This window comes from Microcaecilia unicolor, chromosome 3 (genome assembly GCF_901765095.1).
Source record: "Microcaecilia unicolor chromosome 3, aMicUni1.1, whole genome shotgun sequence".
Lineage (NCBI taxonomy): Eukaryota > Metazoa > Chordata > Amphibia > Gymnophiona > Siphonopidae > Microcaecilia > Microcaecilia unicolor.
The window spans coordinates 188,280,470-188,302,898 of record NC_044033.1 but is presented as its reverse complement, the minus strand read 5'-3'; the positions used below and the strand labels follow the sequence as shown (position 1 = coordinate 188,302,898).

At 46.8% G+C, this 22,429-nt stretch overlaps 1 protein-coding gene across 2 annotated transcripts in view; it reads right to left on the bottom strand.

Annotated features, from left to right (window-relative positions):
- Positions 1 to 22,429, bottom strand: part of LMBR1L (limb development membrane protein 1 like) — a 64,974-nt gene that overhangs the window by 5,320 nt on the left and 37,225 nt on the right. The window contains exons 11-17 of one of the 2 annotated variants that reach the window (XR_003941480.1): positions 18,899 to 18,975; positions 13,122 to 13,199; positions 12,702 to 12,775; positions 11,899 to 11,989; positions 10,145 to 10,211; positions 6,491 to 6,652; positions 5,417 to 6,256 (exon numbers count right to left, since the gene is read on the bottom strand). Coding sequence is in view for 1 of the 2 variants with exons in the window: in XM_030196817.1 (XP_030052677.1) it covers positions 6,207 to 6,256; positions 6,491 to 6,652; positions 10,145 to 10,211; positions 11,899 to 11,989; positions 12,702 to 12,775; positions 13,122 to 13,199; positions 18,899 to 18,975 (599 nt within the window). In the remaining variant the exon portion in view is untranslated. Of the gene's footprint in view, positions 1 to 5,409; positions 6,257 to 6,490; positions 6,653 to 10,144; positions 10,212 to 11,898; positions 11,990 to 12,701; positions 12,776 to 13,121; positions 13,200 to 18,898; positions 18,976 to 22,429 lie in introns of those variants that run through there. The other variant, XM_030196817.1, reaches the window with a different exon arrangement.

Genomic DNA, 22,429 nt, shown 5'->3' with positions numbered 1-22,429 from the left:
TTTTCAAAGTTTTTAAAGTTTCTTTAAAGTAAGTTCATAAGGGGTTTAAGATGGCGGCAGCAGCGGTCAGCTGCTTCCAGTTCTAGAGAAGTTAAAAAACGCCAGCGCCATCTTTTGTAATGTAATAGAGGCAGCACACATAGACGCTGAGGCTAATAAGTCGGTAAGAAGGGAGCATGAAGTGATGAAAGAAACAAGTAAGCGATTAATGAATAGAATGGTTAGTTTGATTTTTATAGTTTATTTTTGTTGTTCCTTTCCTGACAGATTTGGTGATACTCCCCCTTGACAAAGTGAAACGAAACGGGGATCTGTCGGGGTATAAGAGCTCACCAACCTGCCTAAGATAAGTGTTGTGTGCATAGATAAGAAAACATGTAAGGAACCATAAGTAAACATATGAATTAGGTTATAATGCAATAATAAATGCATTATTTGGAGGCGGTGGATGAGTCTATGATTAATTTATGAGCACAAGTGAGTGATTCACCTTAGGGTGAACGGAGAACAATCATGCCAATTATATGAGACTCTACCCCATTTAGCTGATTTATAGAGCTAACTTGTTCAACACTTGGTTAGCAACTTTTTGATATTTCTAGGATAAGCAGCATAAAATGTATTGAGCTTTTTGGGGGATCTTGCCAGGTATTTGTGACCTGGATTGGCCACTGTTGGAAACAGAATGCTGGGCTTGATGGACCTTCGGTCTATTCCAGTATGGCAATACTTATGTACTTATGAGGCACACTAAAGATCAAGTTCTCCCCATCACCCCCCCCCCCCCTCAAAAAAGGAGAAAAATAATAATAAACTCAAACTGACTTACAAATAAGGAGGTTTATATTGACATAACACACTGCTCATATTGTTCATGTTTACACAGTAGATGCAGATCATGTAAACCTTCACACAAAGACAGCAGACAAACTCGAATGACACAACTGCAACCAGGTAAAATCCTACAAATTCAAATCTGTAGCTCCAGAATGTTCTCCTAGAGAGGAGAAGGAGAGGGACCAGGGGCATTCATCTGCAGAAGCTTTTGTTTGAAGGATGAGGGGCAGAGAGTTCGACAAGTTTTAAAAACAGATTCTTAGCATGCTGTCACAATCAGCACACCGTAGCCCTGTCACTCCAAACCCCTCAGGAAAATGAGGTGCCTGGGGCTGGGAGCGCAGTACATCTGCCCTTGCTGGTTAGAGTCACCCTGTGCTATACTGTTATACAGGGCTAGGGCAGGCAGGGCAACTGTCCTGTATATCAAGATGTGGCCTCATAATGCTCTCTTGAGCCAGACTGAGGGCCTGATGCAGTCACTTTTCAGTAGAGCCATATGCAAAAGCTCAGCAGGCAGTATTCTAACACAAAAGTGTAATAAATAGAAATAATACAAATCAGAAATGAGCAAATATTGACAAATATCTATGTGGCATCAGTTCAGTGTTCCCAAACTGTGCTGCGTGGCACCCTGGCACGCCGCAGCAAACTCACCAGGGTGCCGCTGAAGGAGATGCACAGTGGGTGTGCTGGAGCCAGCTCGCAAGAGCCGGTTGTACATTTTTCTGAATTGTACAAGCCAACTGTTGAACCGTCCAGCGCAACTCATGCGGCAAAAGGAGAAGGAAGAGACCTACTGTGCAGCTGGTCATTTCCTCCTTGCCATAGCCAGCAGGGAAGGTGAAATATCCCTCTCATGGTCTGGTGGCTAAGCTCCCCCCTCCTGTGTTTACTGGTAAAGGCATCTTTCTCCCTTCACACACAGCTGCTGGCACCAGTCCTGAAGCCAGAAAAGGTAGGACTCCATGCTGCTGGGGGGCGGAGAGACCTGTGTAGCTGGGGGGAGGGGAGAGGGGTGACCTGTGTGGCTGGGAGGGGTGCCGCATGTCCTGTTTGGCCTGTGGGGGGTACCACAAAAAATTACTTGGACACTAAGGGCACCATGAACCAAAAACGTTTGGGAACCTCTGAGTAAAGTACATAATATCACACTTAACGGCATAAGAGATAGCCGACCGCATGAACCTGGATATTCAGGGCCGATGCCTGCACATGGCACAGCATTGAACAGCTGGAAATATCAACCCCTTAATGCACAGCATATTTAAAATCCATGCCCATGAAACTATTAGCAATTCTGTCCCGCTGCAGCGAAGTGCACAGAAAGCTGAGCGCAACGGTAGGGCTTTAACACAAGGTCTGAGGAGTCTCACAGGAAGAGGATGGGACAAGTCTGTGAGACTGTCCTTGGAGTGCTTTTGTGTTTCACTTATATATTCTGATATTTGTCAGCATTTGCCAATATTTGCTTATTTATGATCGGAAGAAGGGTTACCTTCGAAAGCTAATCAAAAACATCAAAGTCCATAAAAAAGGTAATCATCTTATTTCCTTTCTATGTTTTGTTATATTTCTACTCATGACCTTTAAAAGTGGACTAACATGGCTACCACGCCACTTTACTAATAATGCGCGTAATGCAAACAGCTCCCAATACTGCAAGCAAACGGATCAAGACCAAAAACTACTCACCAATATGGGAAAACACAGTGGACACATGAGACTGCTGCTGAAAACTGACTTGCACACAGAACAGCTTTAAGCAGCACTCCCATCAGGGCCAGTGCTTGGGTCTCTGGCAACCCACTGCAAACTATCAGTTGGTGCCCCCACCCCCCCCCCCAGTCCAGCATCTCCTCTCTCTTCTTCCTCCCCCCCTACACCCTTTTTCAGCCCAGTGCCTTAAAAGGTGAAGAATAATAATTTTTTTTTTACTTGACGGCTTTTTAATTTATTTGAAAGCTTCCCATATATAGATATAAATATCATGAAATAAAACTGAATATCACTAAAACTGCTTAAAAATTTATTGTAGCTGGTGGAAACAGCACTAATACAGGCTGTATTTTGTGCTCCTTTTTCTACACTGTTCTATACAATATAGTAATATATGGCCAAATTTCAGTGAGGCTATTCTGTTTCCTGATGGGTTCATCTTAATTGTTGTAACCTGCCTTGGGAAGCCTGGTGCTATAAAGACTGGAAGTAAATTTAAACTCGGGACATACGGAATCACATCTTCATATCATCTCTTTTGTACAAATGGGTTATTCTGTTTTGAGCATGTCTCAGAGACAAGTGTTTTTCATAAGTCAAAATAATTAAAAAAAAAATTTTCTTTCATGCAGATCTCTCATTTGTTTTAACATAATTAAATGGGCTTTAAGCCCCTAATGCAGTCCATTGGTTTCCTTATATGTTGCTTGCCTCCCCCCCCCCCCCCCCCCCCCGCAACAGTAATGCCATCAACCTCCTCCAGCACACTAGAGTCCTACCTTGCCGCCCGCCCTGGTGGTGTAGTGGTTTTTGCGACTGCGGGAGCAGGAAAGAATCCCACTTTTTCCTGCCTGCTGCCACTACTCCGTCTCGCTCTGCTTTTCTCTTCCGTTCTGCGGGCACCACCACCGTGTTTTCCCAAAATAGCTGCCAAGACTTTGCAGCCATTTTAAAAATACGGTGGGGCAATCCGCGGCACAGAAAAGTGGAGAGCGCCAGAGATGAAGTAGCGGCAGCGGGCAAGAAAGAGTGGGATTCTTTCCTGCCCCCCACAGAGGCCACTACACCATCAGGGCGGGTGGCAAGGTAGTAGTACGCGGGAGGGGGATGGTGGCACTGCTGCGGCAGTGGGGAGAGGGTAAGCATGGCAGTCTTTGGCGCCTCCTGAATGCTGGTGCCTCCCTGCCATGCATACCCTGATAACCACGTTCCGCTGGCCCTGACTCCCATCACGTGCCCTGGAAAGCTATATGCATAAAAGGAGGAAAGAGGCATTAAATGCTCCTTAGCGCTACTGAATGAACAAGCTAAGCTTTTACAACTCCTCCGTCCTTGTGTTAAATCCCTGCCGTTGCGCTCAGCCTTCTGTGCGCTTCGCTGCCGTGGGGCAGAACAGCTAATAGTTTCATTGGCATGGATTTAAAATATGCTGTGTATTAAGGGGTTGATATTTCCAGATATTCAATGCTAGGCCAGCTGCAGGCATCGGTTTATGCGGTCGGCTATCACTTATGCTGTTGTGTGATATTAAGTATTTAACTGACACTGCGTGGAAATAGGACTGCGTTTTAAGTGGTCTGATTTGACTTATGCGGTTAAGTGCTGAATATTGACACTTAACCACATTAATGCCAACTCTGCCCCCCGACAGATCCCACGGGGTGGGGATGGAGGAAGGCCCGCAGGGATGGGATGGGGACAGACAGAACCCACGCGGACTGAGCCAAACTTTGTCCCCATGTCATTCTCTACCCCAGACCACCCACAAAATAGCTGGCTTTGAGTTTAGCAGTCTGTGGTGATAGTCAGCAGCACGAACCCAACCGGATAATTACCAAAGAAAATTAGCAGATAGTCCCAAACAAGCAATTTAACCAGCCAGGAGCGGTTTCTGGCCGGTTAAATCGCTTTGACTATTGATCCTTAAATGTCTGCTGGAGGTTTTGCACAGTCAGATCCTGTGCAAAACTCCTTTCTACATAGGGTGAATACAAAATTGTGTGCAAAAGCAGAGCTCACCTGGACCCAAAGTCTAATGCGCTTTACTAGGTCAGGCCCCGAGAATCTGGAAACAGGAAAGCCTAAAGGGATAAAGGGGGGGGGGGGGGGGGGGGATGGAGGCACTAAAAAAGCAGCAGTTACCCTGCTGTTAATACTGGAGAAGCTTCCTGCTCCTGATGGCAGCAGCTGACAGAACAAGGTGATAACAGAGGGAACAGCCAGACATGAAGGGCAAAGGCCTTCCCCTCCCCTCCAGTGTTCCAGATATCACCTCAACTAAAAACAAGGCACAGTCACAACAACCACTGCAGAGACACAACCTCTCCTTCAGCACATAATAAGCAGTTAATGTCTGCTTTGTTGCACCTAGTTACTCACAGCAGTGCAGGGCTCAGTCATGTGACTTTCCATAGCCAATCAAATCAGGTCCAACTTGTGCTGCACTCTGGCTCCAATGGCTGACATGTCCTGAAGCAGCCGATTGGTTGCAAATGTCTGGAAGGCAAAGGCCCATACTACTACACAAAACCAGGCTCCCACTGCACCAGAGATGATCGGGATGCCCTAGAGGGTGGCAAGGCCATAGGTATAGTTTGATCGCAGCCACTAACCCTCATGAAGAGAGTTCATGCCTGGTTGGCTATTCCTTGGAAAGGCTATTCTGCTCCGCCCGGTACCCTCTTTCTCTCAAGTCTAGGAGAGAATTTCCTATAAATTAAAATGGTTCCATATGCACTGCTACAGCTGTCCCTTAGCTCTGAACAACCTCTGGATACAGAAATCTAGGAGGACAGCTTGACACCCCCCCCCCCCCCCCCGCTCTTGCAGAGCACAATTCCCCCCACCCCCGACTCCTGACATGAACAAACATTCCTCTCTTGCAATGCTGCTTGAGAGCTGTAGTAATACAGAAATGCACTAACAGCAAACAGATTACATTTTTTTTCTTAAATGTGCAAAATCAGTTAGTAAGAATGACAGGCTAGGATGAAAGGGTACCAGAGACTCTGCTACAGCTAGTGCTCCTGTACCACCTCTTACAAAACAGTGGGAAACGGAGGAGCTATAAGCGTCTCATTTGGTAGCAATTCTGCACCAATCCCTACAGCGCCTCCACCAGGGAGAGGCTGGGATCAGACGATCTGCAACTTCTATTCCACCTGTGCACCCCAACTTTCATCCTTTCCAGTGCTAACAGAAATGGCTACAGACAGCAGGAACTGTATTCAAGTTAAAACGGAGTGAGAACATCACTGCAAGTGTGGCTCAGGTAACAGTGATGACAAGCAGCAACAGCCAGCCCTCACTTCTTTCTCCAAGGAAAGGTCCGCGCTAGCTGCCCCTGCCACAGAGGGGAGCTCTGGACACACAGTCACTGGAATGGAAGACTACAAGGAGCAAGAGCCACAGCTACGATATTCTGGCAGGGGCAAAATGGGATGTACCCCGCACCCATTACAGTCCTGCCCCCTGCAGGTGGCATAAGGCGGCTCCACAAGCATCTGCCAGGGCTTCCAGTGCCGAGGCCTGAGAGAGGGTGACAGAAGGAGGTAGATTTTCCCCCTTCTGCAGCAAGTGAGTTTCTGTCCATTACTCGCCTCGGGCGCCCGCTATCTTCTGGTATCAGTACAGGACATGAAGAGTCTGATTTAGCTGATTTTTCCAGGGCGGCTCACAGGGAGGGGCAGTTTGTCCAAACCTGAGACAGAAAGAGGGAAGAATTAGATCTACAAGGGAAAAGGGTAGTGTACTGTAATGTTTAGCATTATACACCCTGTGAGGAGCAGGCGGTAGCACCGGAGACCCCTGCTTTAAGGCAACATGAATGGAAGGACAAACAGCCCTGAAGGTGAAGCCAAGAATCAGTGGTGTAGAATGCTAGGATATCCGGTCAGAAGAAATACAAACAGGACAGGCAGTGCCACACACTTACCAAAGGCTCGAATCAGCTCTGCTTGCACAGCCCAGGTAAATTTTCTCACCAGACAGAGTGTGGTGAGGCCAGCAAACAGCATATTATACACGAAGATCAGGTAAAAGTTCCCCAGCCAGTTAAACCTCCCAAAATCTCCCAGAAGGTCAAACCGTGTGATTCCTGGAAATAAAAAATAAAGAGAGTTTCAGTTAGCACACGGCTGAGGGAGGAGGTGTGGCCGTGATACATGGCTGTGTTCCTGGAGCGCAGTCAGTCCTTCTGTATCACAACATAGAACCTATTTACCATCCACAAATGACCTTTTCTATACAGACATCAATGGCAAGCTCTTGGGGGCAGGGATGCTAATATTAATTGTTTGAATTACATTGCACAGCATTCGTACAAGGGAAAAGGAAATGGGACTTGATATATCACCTTTCTGAGGTTTTTTGCAACTACATTCAAAGCGGTTTACATATATTCAGGTACTTATTTTGTACCAGGGGCAATGGAGGGTTAAGTGACTTGCCCAGAGTCACAAGGAGCTGCAGTGGGAATCGAACTCAGTTCCCCAGGATCAAAGTCCACTGCACTAACCACTAGGCTACTCCTCCGCAGAACCTAGAAGCAAGTGCTCAGAAACTGTCCTTTTTGCCATGGAAATATGGTACTGCATAAGTTGCAATCAGCAGTGCTACAAGGTGCCCAGGAGTCAAAGGGCTAAACAGTAGCAATTGGGTGTGTGTGTGTGGGGGGGGGGGGGGGGGGGGGAACCAGCAACACTGACAGGAGGGAAAGGCTGGTGGCAAAGGGAGGATGCTAGCTCCTGAGAGGAGGGGGAGAAGGCTGAGGTGGAGAGTAAAGCAACAGCTTTAGAGGTGGTGGAAAGAGGAGAGGTGACAAAATAGAAGCCAACTTTTCAAATGATTGGGAGTGCTAAACCCTCCCAAGACACAATCAAGGAGTTTGCTCAATATTGTGGGTGCTCAAGCACCCACTGAGCTGGCTCCTATGGGTGACAGTGAAGAGAAACTAGAGAAGACAGGTGCAAAGATAATGGAGAAAAACAAGAGGAAGATTTAGAGGAGAAAGGATGCATCATGGGAGTAGTGATGCAGCCATGGGTGGGCCTAGGAGCTGTGCTGTGGCTGGCAGGGATCCCCAAAATCCTACAGGTGTTCATGTCTTCCCCCCCCCCCCCCCCCCCGTACCTTTAAAAGCCTTCAGTTCTATACTTGCTGCTTGCACCAGCCCAGAGCCTTCCCTCTAGCACAACTTCCTGTTTCTGCATAGGCTGGACCAGGTCAGAGGGAAGGCTCGGGGCCGGAGCGAGTAGCGGGTATGAATCGCTGCTCACTGTCAGCATAGGTGCAGACTCTGTGGGTGCTCAAGCACCCCAATATTTTACGGACTGGAAGTTCCCTTCCAGCCCAGCCAGAATTTTAAAACTACTATTACTACTACCCTCCGAGTTCCAAGGCCACCCCTCCCTCCGAGTTCCAATGCTACCTCTCCCTCCCTCCGTCCGTACAAATTTTAAAAGCCCTCTTCTTACCTCAAGTCAGTGAAAAGCGTGCACTGCAGGCTTGTCGGCGCTTCAGCCTTCCCTTTTCTCTCTCGGCTCTGGTCCCGCCCTCATTTCCTGTTTCCGCAAGGGCGGGACCAGAGCCAAGAGACAGAAGGGAAGGCTGAAGCGCCGACGAGCCTGCAGTGCACACTTTTCACTGACGCGAGGTAAGAATAGGGCGGAGGGACTTGGAACTCGAAGGGAGGGAGGGAAAAGGGAGAGGGAGAGGGAGAGAGAGAGAGGGAGAGGGGGGCCTTGGAACTCGGAGGGAGGGCAATGAGAGAGGGAGGGACTGGAACTGAGGGAGGGAGAGGGGGGCTGGAACGAGGAGGGAGGGGGTGGGGAATGCACCACCTGTAAAAAAAATTTCAGCACCCCCAAATCATTTGAAAAGTTGGCTCCTATGACTGTCAGCGAAGAACTGAAGGCTTTAAAAGGTACCAGGGGGTTGGTGGATTGGCGTTAAGAGATGTCTGATTGCCTGGGGGGGGGTTGCGTGTCAACCCACTTTGGGCTTAGGCCTGCCCAAAATTGGGTGTCTGGCTAAACCACTGCTTGGGAGGAGGGGAAACATCCACTGAAAGGTCAAAGAAAGGAAGAAAAATGAAGAACAAAAATGGGTACTCACGTAGCATAAAAGTTACTCCTGAGTTTATAGGAAAGGAGGAATACTGAGTGGTAAGTCCCAAAAGGTGTCTATTTCCAGCTCATTTTATAAAAGGTACATGCAGGGCAATTCCATAATTGAGCACCACTGCATACATATGATATACAGATACCAGCAGCTGAGCTCAGGTGCTCACTTACCCACAAAGCGCCAACAGGGCGCCCGAGCACTATCCTGTAACAGCAAATGTGAGTAGCTGCAAATGCGTACGTAAATGCAAGGGGGTATATACATGCATGGGACGCAAGTCTGTCTCCTGCCTCTGTGCCTTCAATCTGGGCACGATTTCTGCTGCTTTGCTTAGTGGAAGTACACACGGCTGCACTCACTTTGTAAAAACACAAAGAAAACTGGGACTCCGTCCATGCGCAGCCCAAAGCATTCCTACACCAGGTTCGTGTAGAAGTATGCACATTCATGTGTACTTTCACATGCATAAACCCCTGAGGGAATTTATTAAAAGCCCTTTTAAATAAAATAAAAAAAATGACCTCTTCAGTATATCACAAATGAACAACTATAACAAGTTTCAAAAGGTTAGGAAATAGGGTTTATTGAAGTGGTCCCCAAACTTTTTCGGTTCACGGCACCCTGAGCTTCCCCTCCAGGCCACATAGATCTCCACCCCCACCTTCACTACATAGGTCTTCCTTTCCCTGCAGCCCCCTCCTCCCATAAGTCCAGCACACATCTCCCTTCCCTCAGATTCCCTCCTCCCATAAGTCCAGCACACCTCTGCCTTCCCCAAATCCAGCATCGCTCGCTACCTTCCTTTCCGCAGGTCCAGGATCACTGCCGCTTCCTTCTCCTTCCCTCACCTCTGCTGCAGTGCTTGAAGCTTACATTTTCGGGCCGTCTGCGATTCACAAAGGCACTCCGGAGCCTTCCCTCTGCCACGTTCAGCCCTTCCTGATGCAACTTCCTGTTGTGAGGGCCTGGACGCGGTAGAGGGAAGTCCCCCTCAGTGCCTGTGTGAATCACGGACGGCCTAAAAATGTAAGCTGTAAGCACTGCAGCAGCAGTAGTGGGGGAAGAAGGAAGAAGCAGCAGATTATGGACCTGCGGGAGGGGAAGTAGGGAGCGATGCTGAATTGTGGGAGGCGGGAAGGAGGTCAGGATTTGCCGCAGCACCCCTGAGAGTTTGCTACGGTGCACATTTTGGGAACCGCTGGTTTAGTGTATTCAGTTTTGCACATGAGCTGTAACCACTGGATATAAACCTGCTACACAGTTTCAAGCACTGAGCTACCACAGGAGATTGTAGGCTTCGCTATAATAAATGTAAACCGCTTTGGTTGGACCACAGGCGGCATGTCAAATCCACGACCCTCTAACAATATTCATCTCTTTTGTAGTCTATGGGCAGAAAGAAGAAAGACGTTGGCGCCACCTTGTGGAGAGATTTGGAGAGTGTTGCTTTCCCTGCATTACTCACCCAGTGTTCTGGAGAAGACGGGCAGTGCAGAGCTTAGGACTAGAAGCGACACACAGTTACCGATGATCTAGGGGTTAAAAGAAAAAAAAAAAAAAAGAAAAGAGGATTGGAAATGAGAACTGTCCTTTCCATACCAAGGTTAGCCTTTCCTCCTTGAAGGAGGCAGAAGGTTTAAAGGTCCACAAATGTGTACACGTTCTAAAGACCAGCTCAGACCAACCCTTAATCTCCCCGGGATAAACTTTTAAGCCATTTACTACCACAGTGCCCAGTGTGCAAGAGAATACATCACGTCATCACCCAGTTACCATGCTAGTGGTAGCTACAGATTCATCAATGTCACTGGATTACCTTAATCTTTACTGTAGTGTCTGTATACGTGACAGGCTCCACGAGGGTCTGGGGCTGGCTTAGTCATTAGGCAAACTATGTTGGTGGTCACTAGGTACATGAAAACAACAAATCAAGCGGAAGATATCCAGAAAGACCAGACTGAAGTCATAGATGTTAAAAGCCAAAATGATTTATTAGGACCCAACACAGTCCGTGTTTCGGCCAAAAAGGCCTTCCTCAGGCCTTTCACTTGAGAGACTATGCTGCATTTGGATAGCACTAGTGCATGTGTTTTGTCCAGATTGTCTCATTTCATAAAAACGTTTTGGAAGGATTATCCATATATGCCAATTTGAAGACCCCTGAGGAAGGCCTTTTTGGCCGAAACACGGACCGTTTTGGGTCCTAATAAATCATTTTGGCTTTTAACATCTATGACTTCAGTCTGGTCTTTCTGGATATCTTCCGCTTGATTTGTTTTCTTGTGTGTTTTTTGCGGGAGTTTGGACTCTCCTTGTTGTTTTTGGTCACTAGGTACATGACATATACTGTGATTAAACTCCCACAAGGTATATAAATAGTTCACCATGATATATCCAATAACTTTGTATAGAAATGTGCTCACGACTGTAATGGGACTAACACTGACCAATAAGGTCAACTATATGTCCAATGTTCTTTAATCATTGCACACTTGATTTTCAAATAAATTAACACCATGTTTCTTGTGCCCTAGTCAACTGCTTTCAAAAAATACTTTCCAAAATTTCAAAAGTTTGTGTTGCTTATCTTGAGTTCGCTATTTCAAAGAACCCAAAATATATTTCACTAGACACTCTCCTGTTTGCACCGTATTTTAAGAGTGTCTAGTGAGGGACTGGCACAGTGAAATGTATTTTGGGTGCTCTGAAACAGCGCGTGGTGAAACACGGTCCATGTCAGGACCCAAGAGAACTCAAGATAAGCAACACAAACTTTTGAAATTTTAGAAAGTATTTTTTTGAAAACAGTTAATTAGGGCACAAAAAACTTTGTGTTCATTTTATTTGAAAATCAAGTGTGCAATGATTAAACAGTCTTGGTCAGTGTTAGTCCCGTTACAGCTTATGAGCACACTTCTATACAATTTTTCTCACAGGAGCCATTTTGACTGTGGAGATGGCATGGGCATGAATGACTGGAGATTGTACCTGCCCTGACTAGAACACCTGGGTGGTAAGATAGGCCTGGGCTGGGGGAAGTGGGAGCTTGATGGAGGAAGTGGGGCTGTTCCTTCTGGGGGCTCAGCCAGCTTTGATTTGTTTGAAAAAAAAAGAAAAAAAAACCCACCCCACACACACACCACTACCACAACAACAACAAAAAACAAAAGTGGTCGCCCTCTAATTTACAGGCAGCTCACTTGTATCAGAGCAAATTACCTTGGTCATGGCTGTGTTGTGTCTCTGTGGCAGGAGTTTGATGAACAGTGGGGAGCTGTAAAACCCAACGAGGGAGGACACCATCAAATAACTGCAGTTTGTGTTAAGGAAGACAGACCCTGGAACTAATGAAGCTATAGATCACCCAACAGGAAGCAACAACAAACTTCAACCTTACCTCCTAAATGTCAGCAGAGATGTCCGGTGCTAGAGGCATAGATAATAGGGGATGGGCAGTGCTTTCAAACTAATATCATTCACTGGTAAGAGCATGCATTATTTGTACATAGTACACACATGTGCGTGCATGTGTAACTGTTCACGCATGCAGGAAACAGCGTGCAAACAGAGCGAGCTCCAACATTCAGAGCGAACCAAAACAAAACCTGACAATTTTCTGGCTGTTCATCCCTAAGGCAGCATTGTGTGTGGAGCTCAGACACCCAATATCATGCATATCTGTACTGAGCTACCAATATCTGTAAATGGTTATAGTACCCTCCACAGCATCCTCTGACAGCCTTCTAGTAGCTGCCTGGTGCTACAGCAGCCACCTTGCAGTTTAACCCATACAGAGCTAGCTGTAGTGGGCCCAGGAAGTCAGAAGCCCACCAAGCAGGCCAGTGGGAACAATACAGGCCCAGCTGCGAACTGAAGAACACACAGACGGCAGTTTCCAGAGCTATCCATCTACTGCTGGGGGATTCATCTTATTCATTCTGGGACCGAAAGTGAAACATGCTAGAAGAAGTTGACAGCAACTGATACGTGGCAGCAGTGGTGAGAAGATATCAAAAGGATACAAAATGAGTACGACCTGCATAGCAGCTCCAAAGGAGCCAAATACAGAGAAGGAGACTTTTCCCAGAGGTGTATCCTGAAAGGAACAGAAAGGGTTAATGAGCTCTGGAGACAAGATGCACTGGAGCACCGAAACCCAAGCCCCCACCCAAGCCTAGAGTGTGCTGTACCTTGCAGCTGCAACATCTTTCCACCCTCCACATTAAGTTTCACTGAATTTCAACATTCATGGACATCGGCTAGCCCTGCTGAGTGAAGCTGCTCACCTGCCCACAGTAGCCATGCAGGGGCAGAAGCGGAAGACTGATCCCTTTACAGAGGAAACTGGCCTAACAGTCTCTTGTATTCAACATTACTCATTGCTCTAAGGCTACTCAATGCAAAATGATCAAACCTTCCTCCTGAAATGTCTGTAAACATACTTGGATCCCGTTGGGCATGGCGGCCTCATCGATCAGCAGCTCCAAGACGTGGAAACACACAACTAGCACAGCAATACCCTGCCAAAGAGAAGTTACACCACCATCACAGAAGGCCTCATTCGCTCAGAATACCCACGGGAAAATGACCCTTGCAAAAGCCGGTGTGTGTGCTGTCTGTGGGTCTTTGGTTGAGGTGGTCATCGGGATTTTGAATTTGAGTATTTTTTTCTGGATTGAGATGAGGTATCAAATGATATATCTTGTTTTAGAGAAAGAGAGAGAGAGAGGCACTGGAGCAGGGGCGACTGACAGTGATCTGGTACCTCGGGCAGTAAAGGTCATTGGCCCCCTCCCCCCAAGGTGCCCCCATCCCATCCCAGATTTCAACTAACAAACTGTGGCAATATCTGTCAGTGTCCCGATCCCCTCTGTACTCTCATGGGTGGCCCAGATAAAAGAAAAGTGTCACAGAGCCAAGCCTTGCAAATGTTCTGCATAGCTCGGCATATCTTGCATCCCTCCGACACGCACTTGGGGGCGGGACTGGCCAAAAGGTACACAGAGTGCCTACGCAGCTGGCTCTGTGACAGTTTTCTTCTTTCTGGGCCGCCCTCAGGAGGGGATGGGGACCCTGACAGTTTGCAGTTGGGGGCTCCTCTCCCACGTCATTGGTTTGGAGCCAATTACATGAGAGAGGAGCACTGGGCCCCCTACAGCTCCTGGGCCCTCTGGCACTTCCCGGTTGCCCATATGGTTAATCCGCTCTTGTACTGGAGTCTCTTGGGTTGAGAATGAAGAGAGGCCAGCAAGCTGTTTAGCTCTGCCCTACCTGTGACTGATTTCATTCATATTACTTCTTACAGGACTCTTCACTGGGCATTCAGCATGTGCTAGAACCACACTGGAGTTATTCATTACTAAGTCATGGATTATGACATTCTGTCTTGAGACCTGCTCTTATTCTGGGTCTGCTATGTCCCTCGGTGTGTCATTCATCCACCCAGGGTCATAGCAGCCAACTTTTCATAAAGACTGGGAGCCAGATACATAAAGGTCCCGTTAAGGATCCATCTGTGTTTCCAAATCGGTAAAAATTTACCAATTTAGAAACACAGAGGGATTCACAAAGAAAATCGCATGCAAATGAGCTGCTAGTTGCTTTTGTGACCCAGCTCATTTGCATGCGATATGGGGAAGCAAGTCAGTGAGCTGAGCATGCGCAGAACAGTCAATCGCTATGTGTGGCTGCTCTGCGCATGCTACAGACGGCTCTCAAACACAGACAAGCTGCGTGTATGATAGCAGTAGATTTACCCTTTTTTTTTTTTGGCAAACACAAAAGTGCTTTTTTTTTGGATGGGCATACCTGTATTGCAGCTCCTTACCTCCCGCTGCTCTCCGCTCTTCTGTGAGGAATCAGCAGCATCAGGGATGTGAACTGATTGGATCCGAACTTCCTGGTGTCCCCCTCCAGTAATGAGTGAGCGGGACATCCCAGGCTGATGCTGTCCAATTGGTTTAGCCCCTCTCTGTGGAGGGGGACACCAGGAAGTTCGGATCCAATCAGTTTACAGCTCTAAAGTGATGCCATCAGGCAAGCCCTGCAGGGAAGAGGAGTTGGGACAGCAGCCAGCCAATGAGAGTCCATCTTCAGGGAGATGGGCGTTCTAGGATGTCAGCCGGCCAATAGAAGGAAGCAGCAGGAACAGCTGGGGGTGGAACCAAGACCGTTTCCCACAGACGCTGTTTTTTTGATGGACCCTTGTCTTCCTTGCATTTTTGGTAAGTCACCATTACTTTTATGCTTTACATTTTGGTACTGCCCCCACCCCCCCCCCAATTTCTTGCCAGTAAAATGTAATTTGAAAAAGAAACATATGGCACAGCTTTCATACACGCAAAGAAGCTGCATGTAAGCTGGTATACTTTTTTTTTTTTGTGCTCCATCTTCCCTGTTTGTTTCTCCCCTTCTCCTACTTGTGATAATGAGGAACCGGCAGGTCCACACCTCCCGTTAAAATTTCCACGGTAAAAGGTAGGGACTGGTTTTGTGCATGGGGTCGCAAACGGTAGTGCATCGCATTCACATTATAATAGTAATTAGCTCATTTGCATTCCATTTTCGTTAGCTGCTACTGTGACAGGAAAATGGCTCGGAAAACCCTTTTGTACATGTCCCGGTTTACTACTTGCGCGCTAAACTGGCTAGACCCAGTTTTAAAACCACATTGCTGGCTCGTTAAGTTTAGTGCATCTGGCCTTGGGGGTGCTAAACCCCTCCTTGGACAATGTGAAGGCGTGTGCTCAAACAGCCACAGCATTCACAGAGCTGGCACCTATGCCCAGGGCTGTCTCTAAAAGGTGGGGGATGGGAAGTTGATAGAACTTTCACATGTTACATTATGATTTTCTGGCTGCAGACCCAGCAGAGGGAAGGTATTGAATCCCTGTTGCTGCCGTTTAGTAGAAGAGGATGATTTGGGGTTACTCACTGTATCCTGCCCCTCTGAATTATGATATATCTGGTGCATGCGTGGATGTCTCTAGATTAAAAGGGGTAGGTGATTTTAATGACAGTTCAAATTCAGCTCAGCAGAAGATCTTACAAACAATGGAGTTATGGGGGTTTAGGCAGATTATATCCCAACCAACCAAGATTGTCATATAATTAACCAGATTTTTAAAAACTCTAGTCCATATTCACTAATGCCAGGCTCTGTTAATGTTTCTATTAATGCTTTACACGGAATGATTCCTTGGTCTGATTACTCAATTTTTCAATTTGATGTTAAGGGGGAAGATATGGAGAGCAAGGAAATGTTATGAAAAAGAACATTATTTCAGACTAGGTCACTAGGAAGTGAAGTTTGGTAAGGAGCTAATGAGTTTTTCTAATCACTTGGTGCAGATCTCTTTGGAATTCAGAAGTCTCCAATGCTGTTCCCTCCCTGGGGTCTGCAGTTTTGTAATACTTCCTGCTTCAAAGAGGAATTTAAAAAAAAAACCCATTGAGCAGGATGGGGCTGTTGAAAGGAGATGGATTTAATCTGTTAAAATGGGAAGAGTATAAAACTAAGCTGCACCATGTGCATTGTTTTATTTTTTTTTTAATTATACTAAAGCATGATGTTTGTTTGCATAGTAATATTTATAATTCAATATAATTTCATTGATTTTTTTTGTGTGTTTTTATTACCTCTTGTTTTATACATTGGTTATATATTCTTATTAGGCCCATATAAATTCAGGAGAGTACTTTTACCTTTGACACCAACTAATGCTCTTTCATCTGTTTTTAGTTTAAGTTTTTATACAGAGCTTTTGCTGAGCCTTCTTCTATACTATCCCCCCCACCTCCCCCCCCCCCCACCGATTACGCAGCCTATTCAAAAAGTGAATGGGCTGTGACGGCATTACCGCATTGACAGCTGCTAGCATGGCTTTGTAAACCTATGTGTGTCCTATTTTGTTATTTTCTGTTATAGCATTTTTTCTGTTTTTCACTTGTTCTATAAATTTAAATTTCATAGCGTATACTGCCGAAATACGGTCCCAGGGTCTTTTATACGAGGTGCTTCAACAATCAAATTTCTTTGGCATTTGCATTTGGCTGCTGGAGGTTTGTCGCCTATCCCTACTCTTTTTTAGTATACGGTTGAACTGTCCAACAGCATTAAGGCCGATATTCTGCCCACCTCAGTGCAGCGATCGGTGCCGACCCCAGATATTCAATGCTGGGCTGTTTTCAGTGACCGGCATTGAATATCTGGGTTTTTTTTGGTCAGCTTCAACTTAACTGGCTATGTCAATATTCAGTGCCGGCCGGTTAAGTTTATAGCGGCCAAAGATAGACTGCCTAAATAGCAGTCCTATTTGGCCACTAAATTTAACTGCTAAGGGTCAGGACTGACCAACTATCACATGATATACTTAGTTATCTTTTCTGTGCTAACTGGCAATATTCATCGAAGATAACCAGTTATCTTGCACTGAATATTGGCGGTTTGGCACCGAAATGCTATTTAACCTTCAGCGGCTGTTTCTGGCCAGTTAAATAGCGCTGAATATTGGCCAGATTGAGTTTGAAAATAGAGTAGATTAGACTGGGGGAGGGCACATTTTAGCCCTCCCCCCCCAGCGCCACCGACCCCCCCAACCATTGCTGACCCCCCCCCCGCCACCAACTTTGACCCCCCCCTGCCATTGCCGAACCCCCCCCCCCCAACTTTGACCCCCCCCCAGGACATCAGACTAGAATGAAGCCTTGTACGGGATTGTAAAGAAGAGGACCTCAGCTCAGCTGGCGGGGGTTGGGGGTCCCCCGCCAGCAAAGGTAGGCGACGGCAGGTTGGCAGCGGGAGGGGGGAGTCGGGCGGGTCAGCAGCAGGGGGGTCCAGGGGCAAATCTATGGGGGCCCAAGGCCCCTGTGGCCCCATACTGGCTACGCCACTGGTCGGCACTAATGCCTGCACTAATGGCTACCATGCTCTAAAAACCCAACCCTAGCTGCTTAGCATGGTGTGGGGCAGGAACTGGAGGGGGTTGTGGGTAGAGACTGGGCATGGATTGCACATTGCAGTTAGGACATGGGTATACTGAGTCATGTCCAGAGGCATGAAGAGCAGGTCTAAAATCCAGGTGCCTGCAAAGGCTGCACTGACTGAGGGCATTAAAATGCAGGCACACAGGAGCTGGAAAGGTATTAATCCGCTATCTGCATCCTTTTCTCATGTGCTAAATAAAATGTTTCAGGTCTGATTTTATCTTTTAGTTTAAATATATGAAACAAAGAACAAATGACATGACTTCCAATTGCTGGAACTCACTTTGGGCTAAACAGGGAAGGTGAGATATTAAATGCGGAGGATGAGGAAAAAGTCCAACTCTTCCACCCATCAGGCCTGACTAGCTGCTGCCCATCACTGTATTACTCATGGCCAGGGGGTCTGGGACAGGGGCGTATCTGCGTGGGGCCTCAGGGGCCTGGGCCCCCGCAGATTTTGCCCTGGACCCCCCTACCGCCATCAACCCTCCCCCGCTGCCGTTCTTACTTTTGCTGGCGGGGGACCCCAACCCCCGCCAGCCGAGGTCTGCTTCCACCTGCCGCTGCCGTAAAAACTTCTTCTCCAGCCGGCGGGGGACCCCAAACCCCCGCCAGCTGCCCCGCGGTGTTTAAAATTCATCTTCGGCCTCCGTGGCCGTGCTGCTGTGATAGGCGCTGTTGAAATCCACTTCGGAGTCTGACGTCGCAGCACGTACAACGACGTCAGACTCCGAAGTGGATTTCAACAGCGCCTATCACAGCAGCACGGCCACGGAGGCCGAAGATGAATTTTAAACACCGCGGGGCGGCTGGCGGGGGTTTGGGGTCCCCCGCCGGCTGGAGAAGAAGTTTTTACGGCAGCGGCAGGTGGAAGCAGACCTCGGCTGGCGGGGGTTGGGGTCCCCCGCCAGCAAAAGTAAGAACGGCAGCGGGGGAGGGTGGAGAGAGTCATTGGTGGCGGTGGGGGCTAAAATGTGCCCCCTCCCTCTGGCTCTGGCCCCCCCTACCGCCGGAGTCCAGATACGCCCCTGGTCTGGGATAGTGAAAGGGTCAACCTGCGGGTGTGAGTTTAATTCTACTGATTTCCAGGGTCAGCATTACAAGTGTCAGATTGTCATGCAGTAGTGCAGAAATAAAAACTCATCAAATGTTAAACTAAGCAGCATCCAGTCACATCTGCTGCAAAGAGAACCATCACCCCTGGCCCAACTCTCACAGCTGAGAAAACACTTACCGTTAAAGCCAGGAGCAGTGTCATCACCAAAGGGTACTCCAGATTCCTCTGCCAAGGGGAAGCCTGCCCCCTCATCTCTGCAAAAAGAGAACACAGATCAATCCACGCTCTTTCCATCCTGACTTTCTGCCCTTACTTACAGACAAGTTTCTACGCAGTTTTAGACTAATGCTCTAGGAGAGAAAAAATAGAAGGCAAAACAATGAAGAATATCACTTTAAAAAAATAACCCGTTCTGAGAGCAACACAAAACTGGGAGAAGCCTTTTGCCTGCATTAGCCCAGCATCCTCCAAAAAGATTCTAGAATCAGTAGCTTCAAAGGAGAACTAAATATTCAACTAATTACCAATTTCTGTAACTGATATGATCCAAGAGCTCCACTCCTAAAATGGTTTCTAATACCCCCTTTCCCCTTAGACCCAGCAGAAAACAAGGCTTTTCTTAATCTGGCATTCCTTCTCAGCTTATTACATTATGCAAAGCAAATCCATGCACTGAGTGACCTGTATCCTCAGTAGAGGATGACATGGGGACAAAGTTTGTCCCCACCCCCACCACGTCCCCGCAGGCTCTGTCCCCATCTGCAGAAGCCTCAAACACTTCAGATTTTATATTTAAATCTTTATTTATTAAAGTATAAAAAGGAACAGTATTCTGTGCAACTGTTGTTTATGAAATCAGAAATAGAAAACAATAATAACGAGCAACTATAATAAATCCCCCGCCTCCCACCCTCTTCCTTTCTACTACCTCAAGGAACCGTAATACAACCTGTTAAATGTCCAGGGGTACAAAATACAACCCGTTCTGTATGCCCTAGTGGGGGAGAAACATGCCCTATGAAGCACTGCTATGATTTTTAAATCTGTGGATGAATCAGAAGTCTAGCTCTCCCTCTTCCACAGTCCTTCTCGCAATAGAAAACTTCTCAGAGAATGTGCCGGTAGCAGGAATGCACAGGATCCCCCCTGCAAATTTTGCCAGTTGTGACCAGCACTTTTGCTTGTTCCCCCCCACCCCCCAGAAAACATTGTTGTCTGCATCACTTGAACATAAATAACTGTCCAATTCATTAACAGACCCCCCCCCCCCTTCAAAGTTTGTCCCTGTCTCCGCAGGCTCTGTCCCTGTGCGATTACTGTGCCTCACGTCGTGTTCATGCTTGCGACATGAGAGGAAGCAGGGCAGGCAATGCGCAGAGCGCAGCGCTGGTAAAAGGCTTCAGCTAGCGGGGGTTAGGGACCCCGCCAGCCAAACCAGGGGCCCTGGATCCAATTTTGGGGGGGGGGGGGCAGGCCCCCAAGGTCCCCCCTTAGCTACACCACTGGCGAGCACAGATGCCCGCAAAGACCTGATATAAATGCTGGCACCCAACTAATGGGAATCAGGTCAGGATCTGGAGGTATTCTATGACACTGTGCCTAAATTCTGGGCATGCCCCTGACCCTTCCATGCTCCTTTGGAGTTGTGTACCCTAGATTTAGGCACACATGGTATAGAATAGCGTGCAGGGCAGATCTGTGCATAACTGCTAATGACTTGCCAATTATGTGCCTGTTAATGCCAACGATTCATTATGTACATCTCCCAGCAGAAATCAAGTGCAGAACGGATGTTGCATGATAAACGAAGCACTTCCCTGAAGTAGTATCAAAACACTGGCCATGTTGGCAGTGGGACCATGCACAAAAGTTAAGTGAGACTGAAGCTGCTAAAATGACTCAAGTACAAAATCAATCTACTCATCTCGCTTCTCCTATATGAGCATGCAACCATGGAATGCATTACCAAGTGCCATGAAAACAACATATGACCACCTTAACTTCTGGAAACTACTAAAAACCAACCTGTTCAAAAAGGCATACCCTAATGATCCTATTAAATGCCTTAACCCTGCAACATACCAAAACCAAAAATCGTATTGGACATAGCTTAACTTTTTCTCCTTTATAATTCCCTAATGTGTCTATCACACATGACCTTTATTCTACCAATAACTTCACTCTGTAATTGTTCATACCAGTATGGGCGATCGCCTCTACGGTACTATGTAAGCCACATTGAGCCTGCAAATAGGTGGGAAAATGTGGGATACAAATGTAACAAATAAATAAATAAAAATATTAAAAAATGATTAAAAAATGATTAAAAATGTTAAATGTGTAGATTACTCAAGACCAATGATGACTTTAAGCACAAAAATAGTGGTTGTTTTGATTGCATTGGCAGGATTTTTCTGCATGTTTGAAACAAGTGCTTCTGAGGGTCCTTTAAACATTAAAATAACTTAAATAACTATCCCCCCGCTGTTTACTAAGCCACATTAGCAGCTGCTATGCAGCAATTCTGGCTGTGTCTGAATTAATGCACGCAAGCCGCTAGTGCAGCTTAGTTAACCCCTGGGGGATTATATATCTAGTAATTTCTTTAAAACAGAGGGCTGACTGTTAAATTGTTGAATCCTTGACAATTCTTTAAAACAAAGATTTTGAATCCTTGACAATTCGATTTTTGATACTTTATATGATAAACTACATTGGCTCCCAATCAAAGAACGTAGCGTACTACTTTCAAAATCTGCACCCTGGTCCACAAAATTATCTATGGCGATGCCACGGGATATATGATTGACCTCATAGACCTGCCAACCAGAAACTCAACCAGATCATCATGAACATACCTAAATCTTCACCACCCTAGCTGCAAAGGACTCAAATACAAATCAATTTATGGATCCAACTTCTCCTATATAAGCACGCAACTCTGGAATGCACTACCAAAAACCATAAAAACAACGTACGACCAAATATGTCTGTAACACATTTATCTCACTGACAATATTTTTTTTATTTTTGTTACATCTGTACCCCGCGCTTTCCCACTCATGGCAGGCTCAATGCAGCTTACATGGGGCAATGGAGGGTTAAGTGACTTGCCCAGAGTCACAAGGAGCTGTCTGTGCCTGAAGTGGGAATCGAACTCAGTTCCCCAGGACCAAAGTCCACCACCCTAACCACTAGGCCACTCCTCCAGCCACTCTGTATTTGTTTCATCACCGGAGGTGGCTAACGCCTCACGGTACTATGTAAGCCACATTGAGCCTGCAAATAGGTGGGAAAATGTGGGGTACAAATGTAATAAATAAATACATAAATAAATAAATGATTTATGCTGGGAGAGTGAATAGTGTATGGTGAATTCCCTCCACTTAAGCTAATTAGAGGCATATTTTCAAAGCACTTAGCCTTCCAAAGTTCCATAGAAACTTATGGAACTTTGGAAGGCTAAGTGCTTTGAAAATATGCCTCTTAGTTTATAGATCCGCACCCAACTTTGGGTGACCTATGTAGAAACAAGGAAAATGTGTGGAAGGTCTGAGCTCAGACTGCTGCTCCTCCTCCAGCTCGGGGATCTAGCAGCAGATAGGAGACACTCGGTCAGTGGCGTACCAAGGGGGGGGGGGGGGGGGTGCTGCACGCACCTGTCCGTCATTCGTTCCATGCTTCCTCTGCTCCGGAACAGGCTACTTC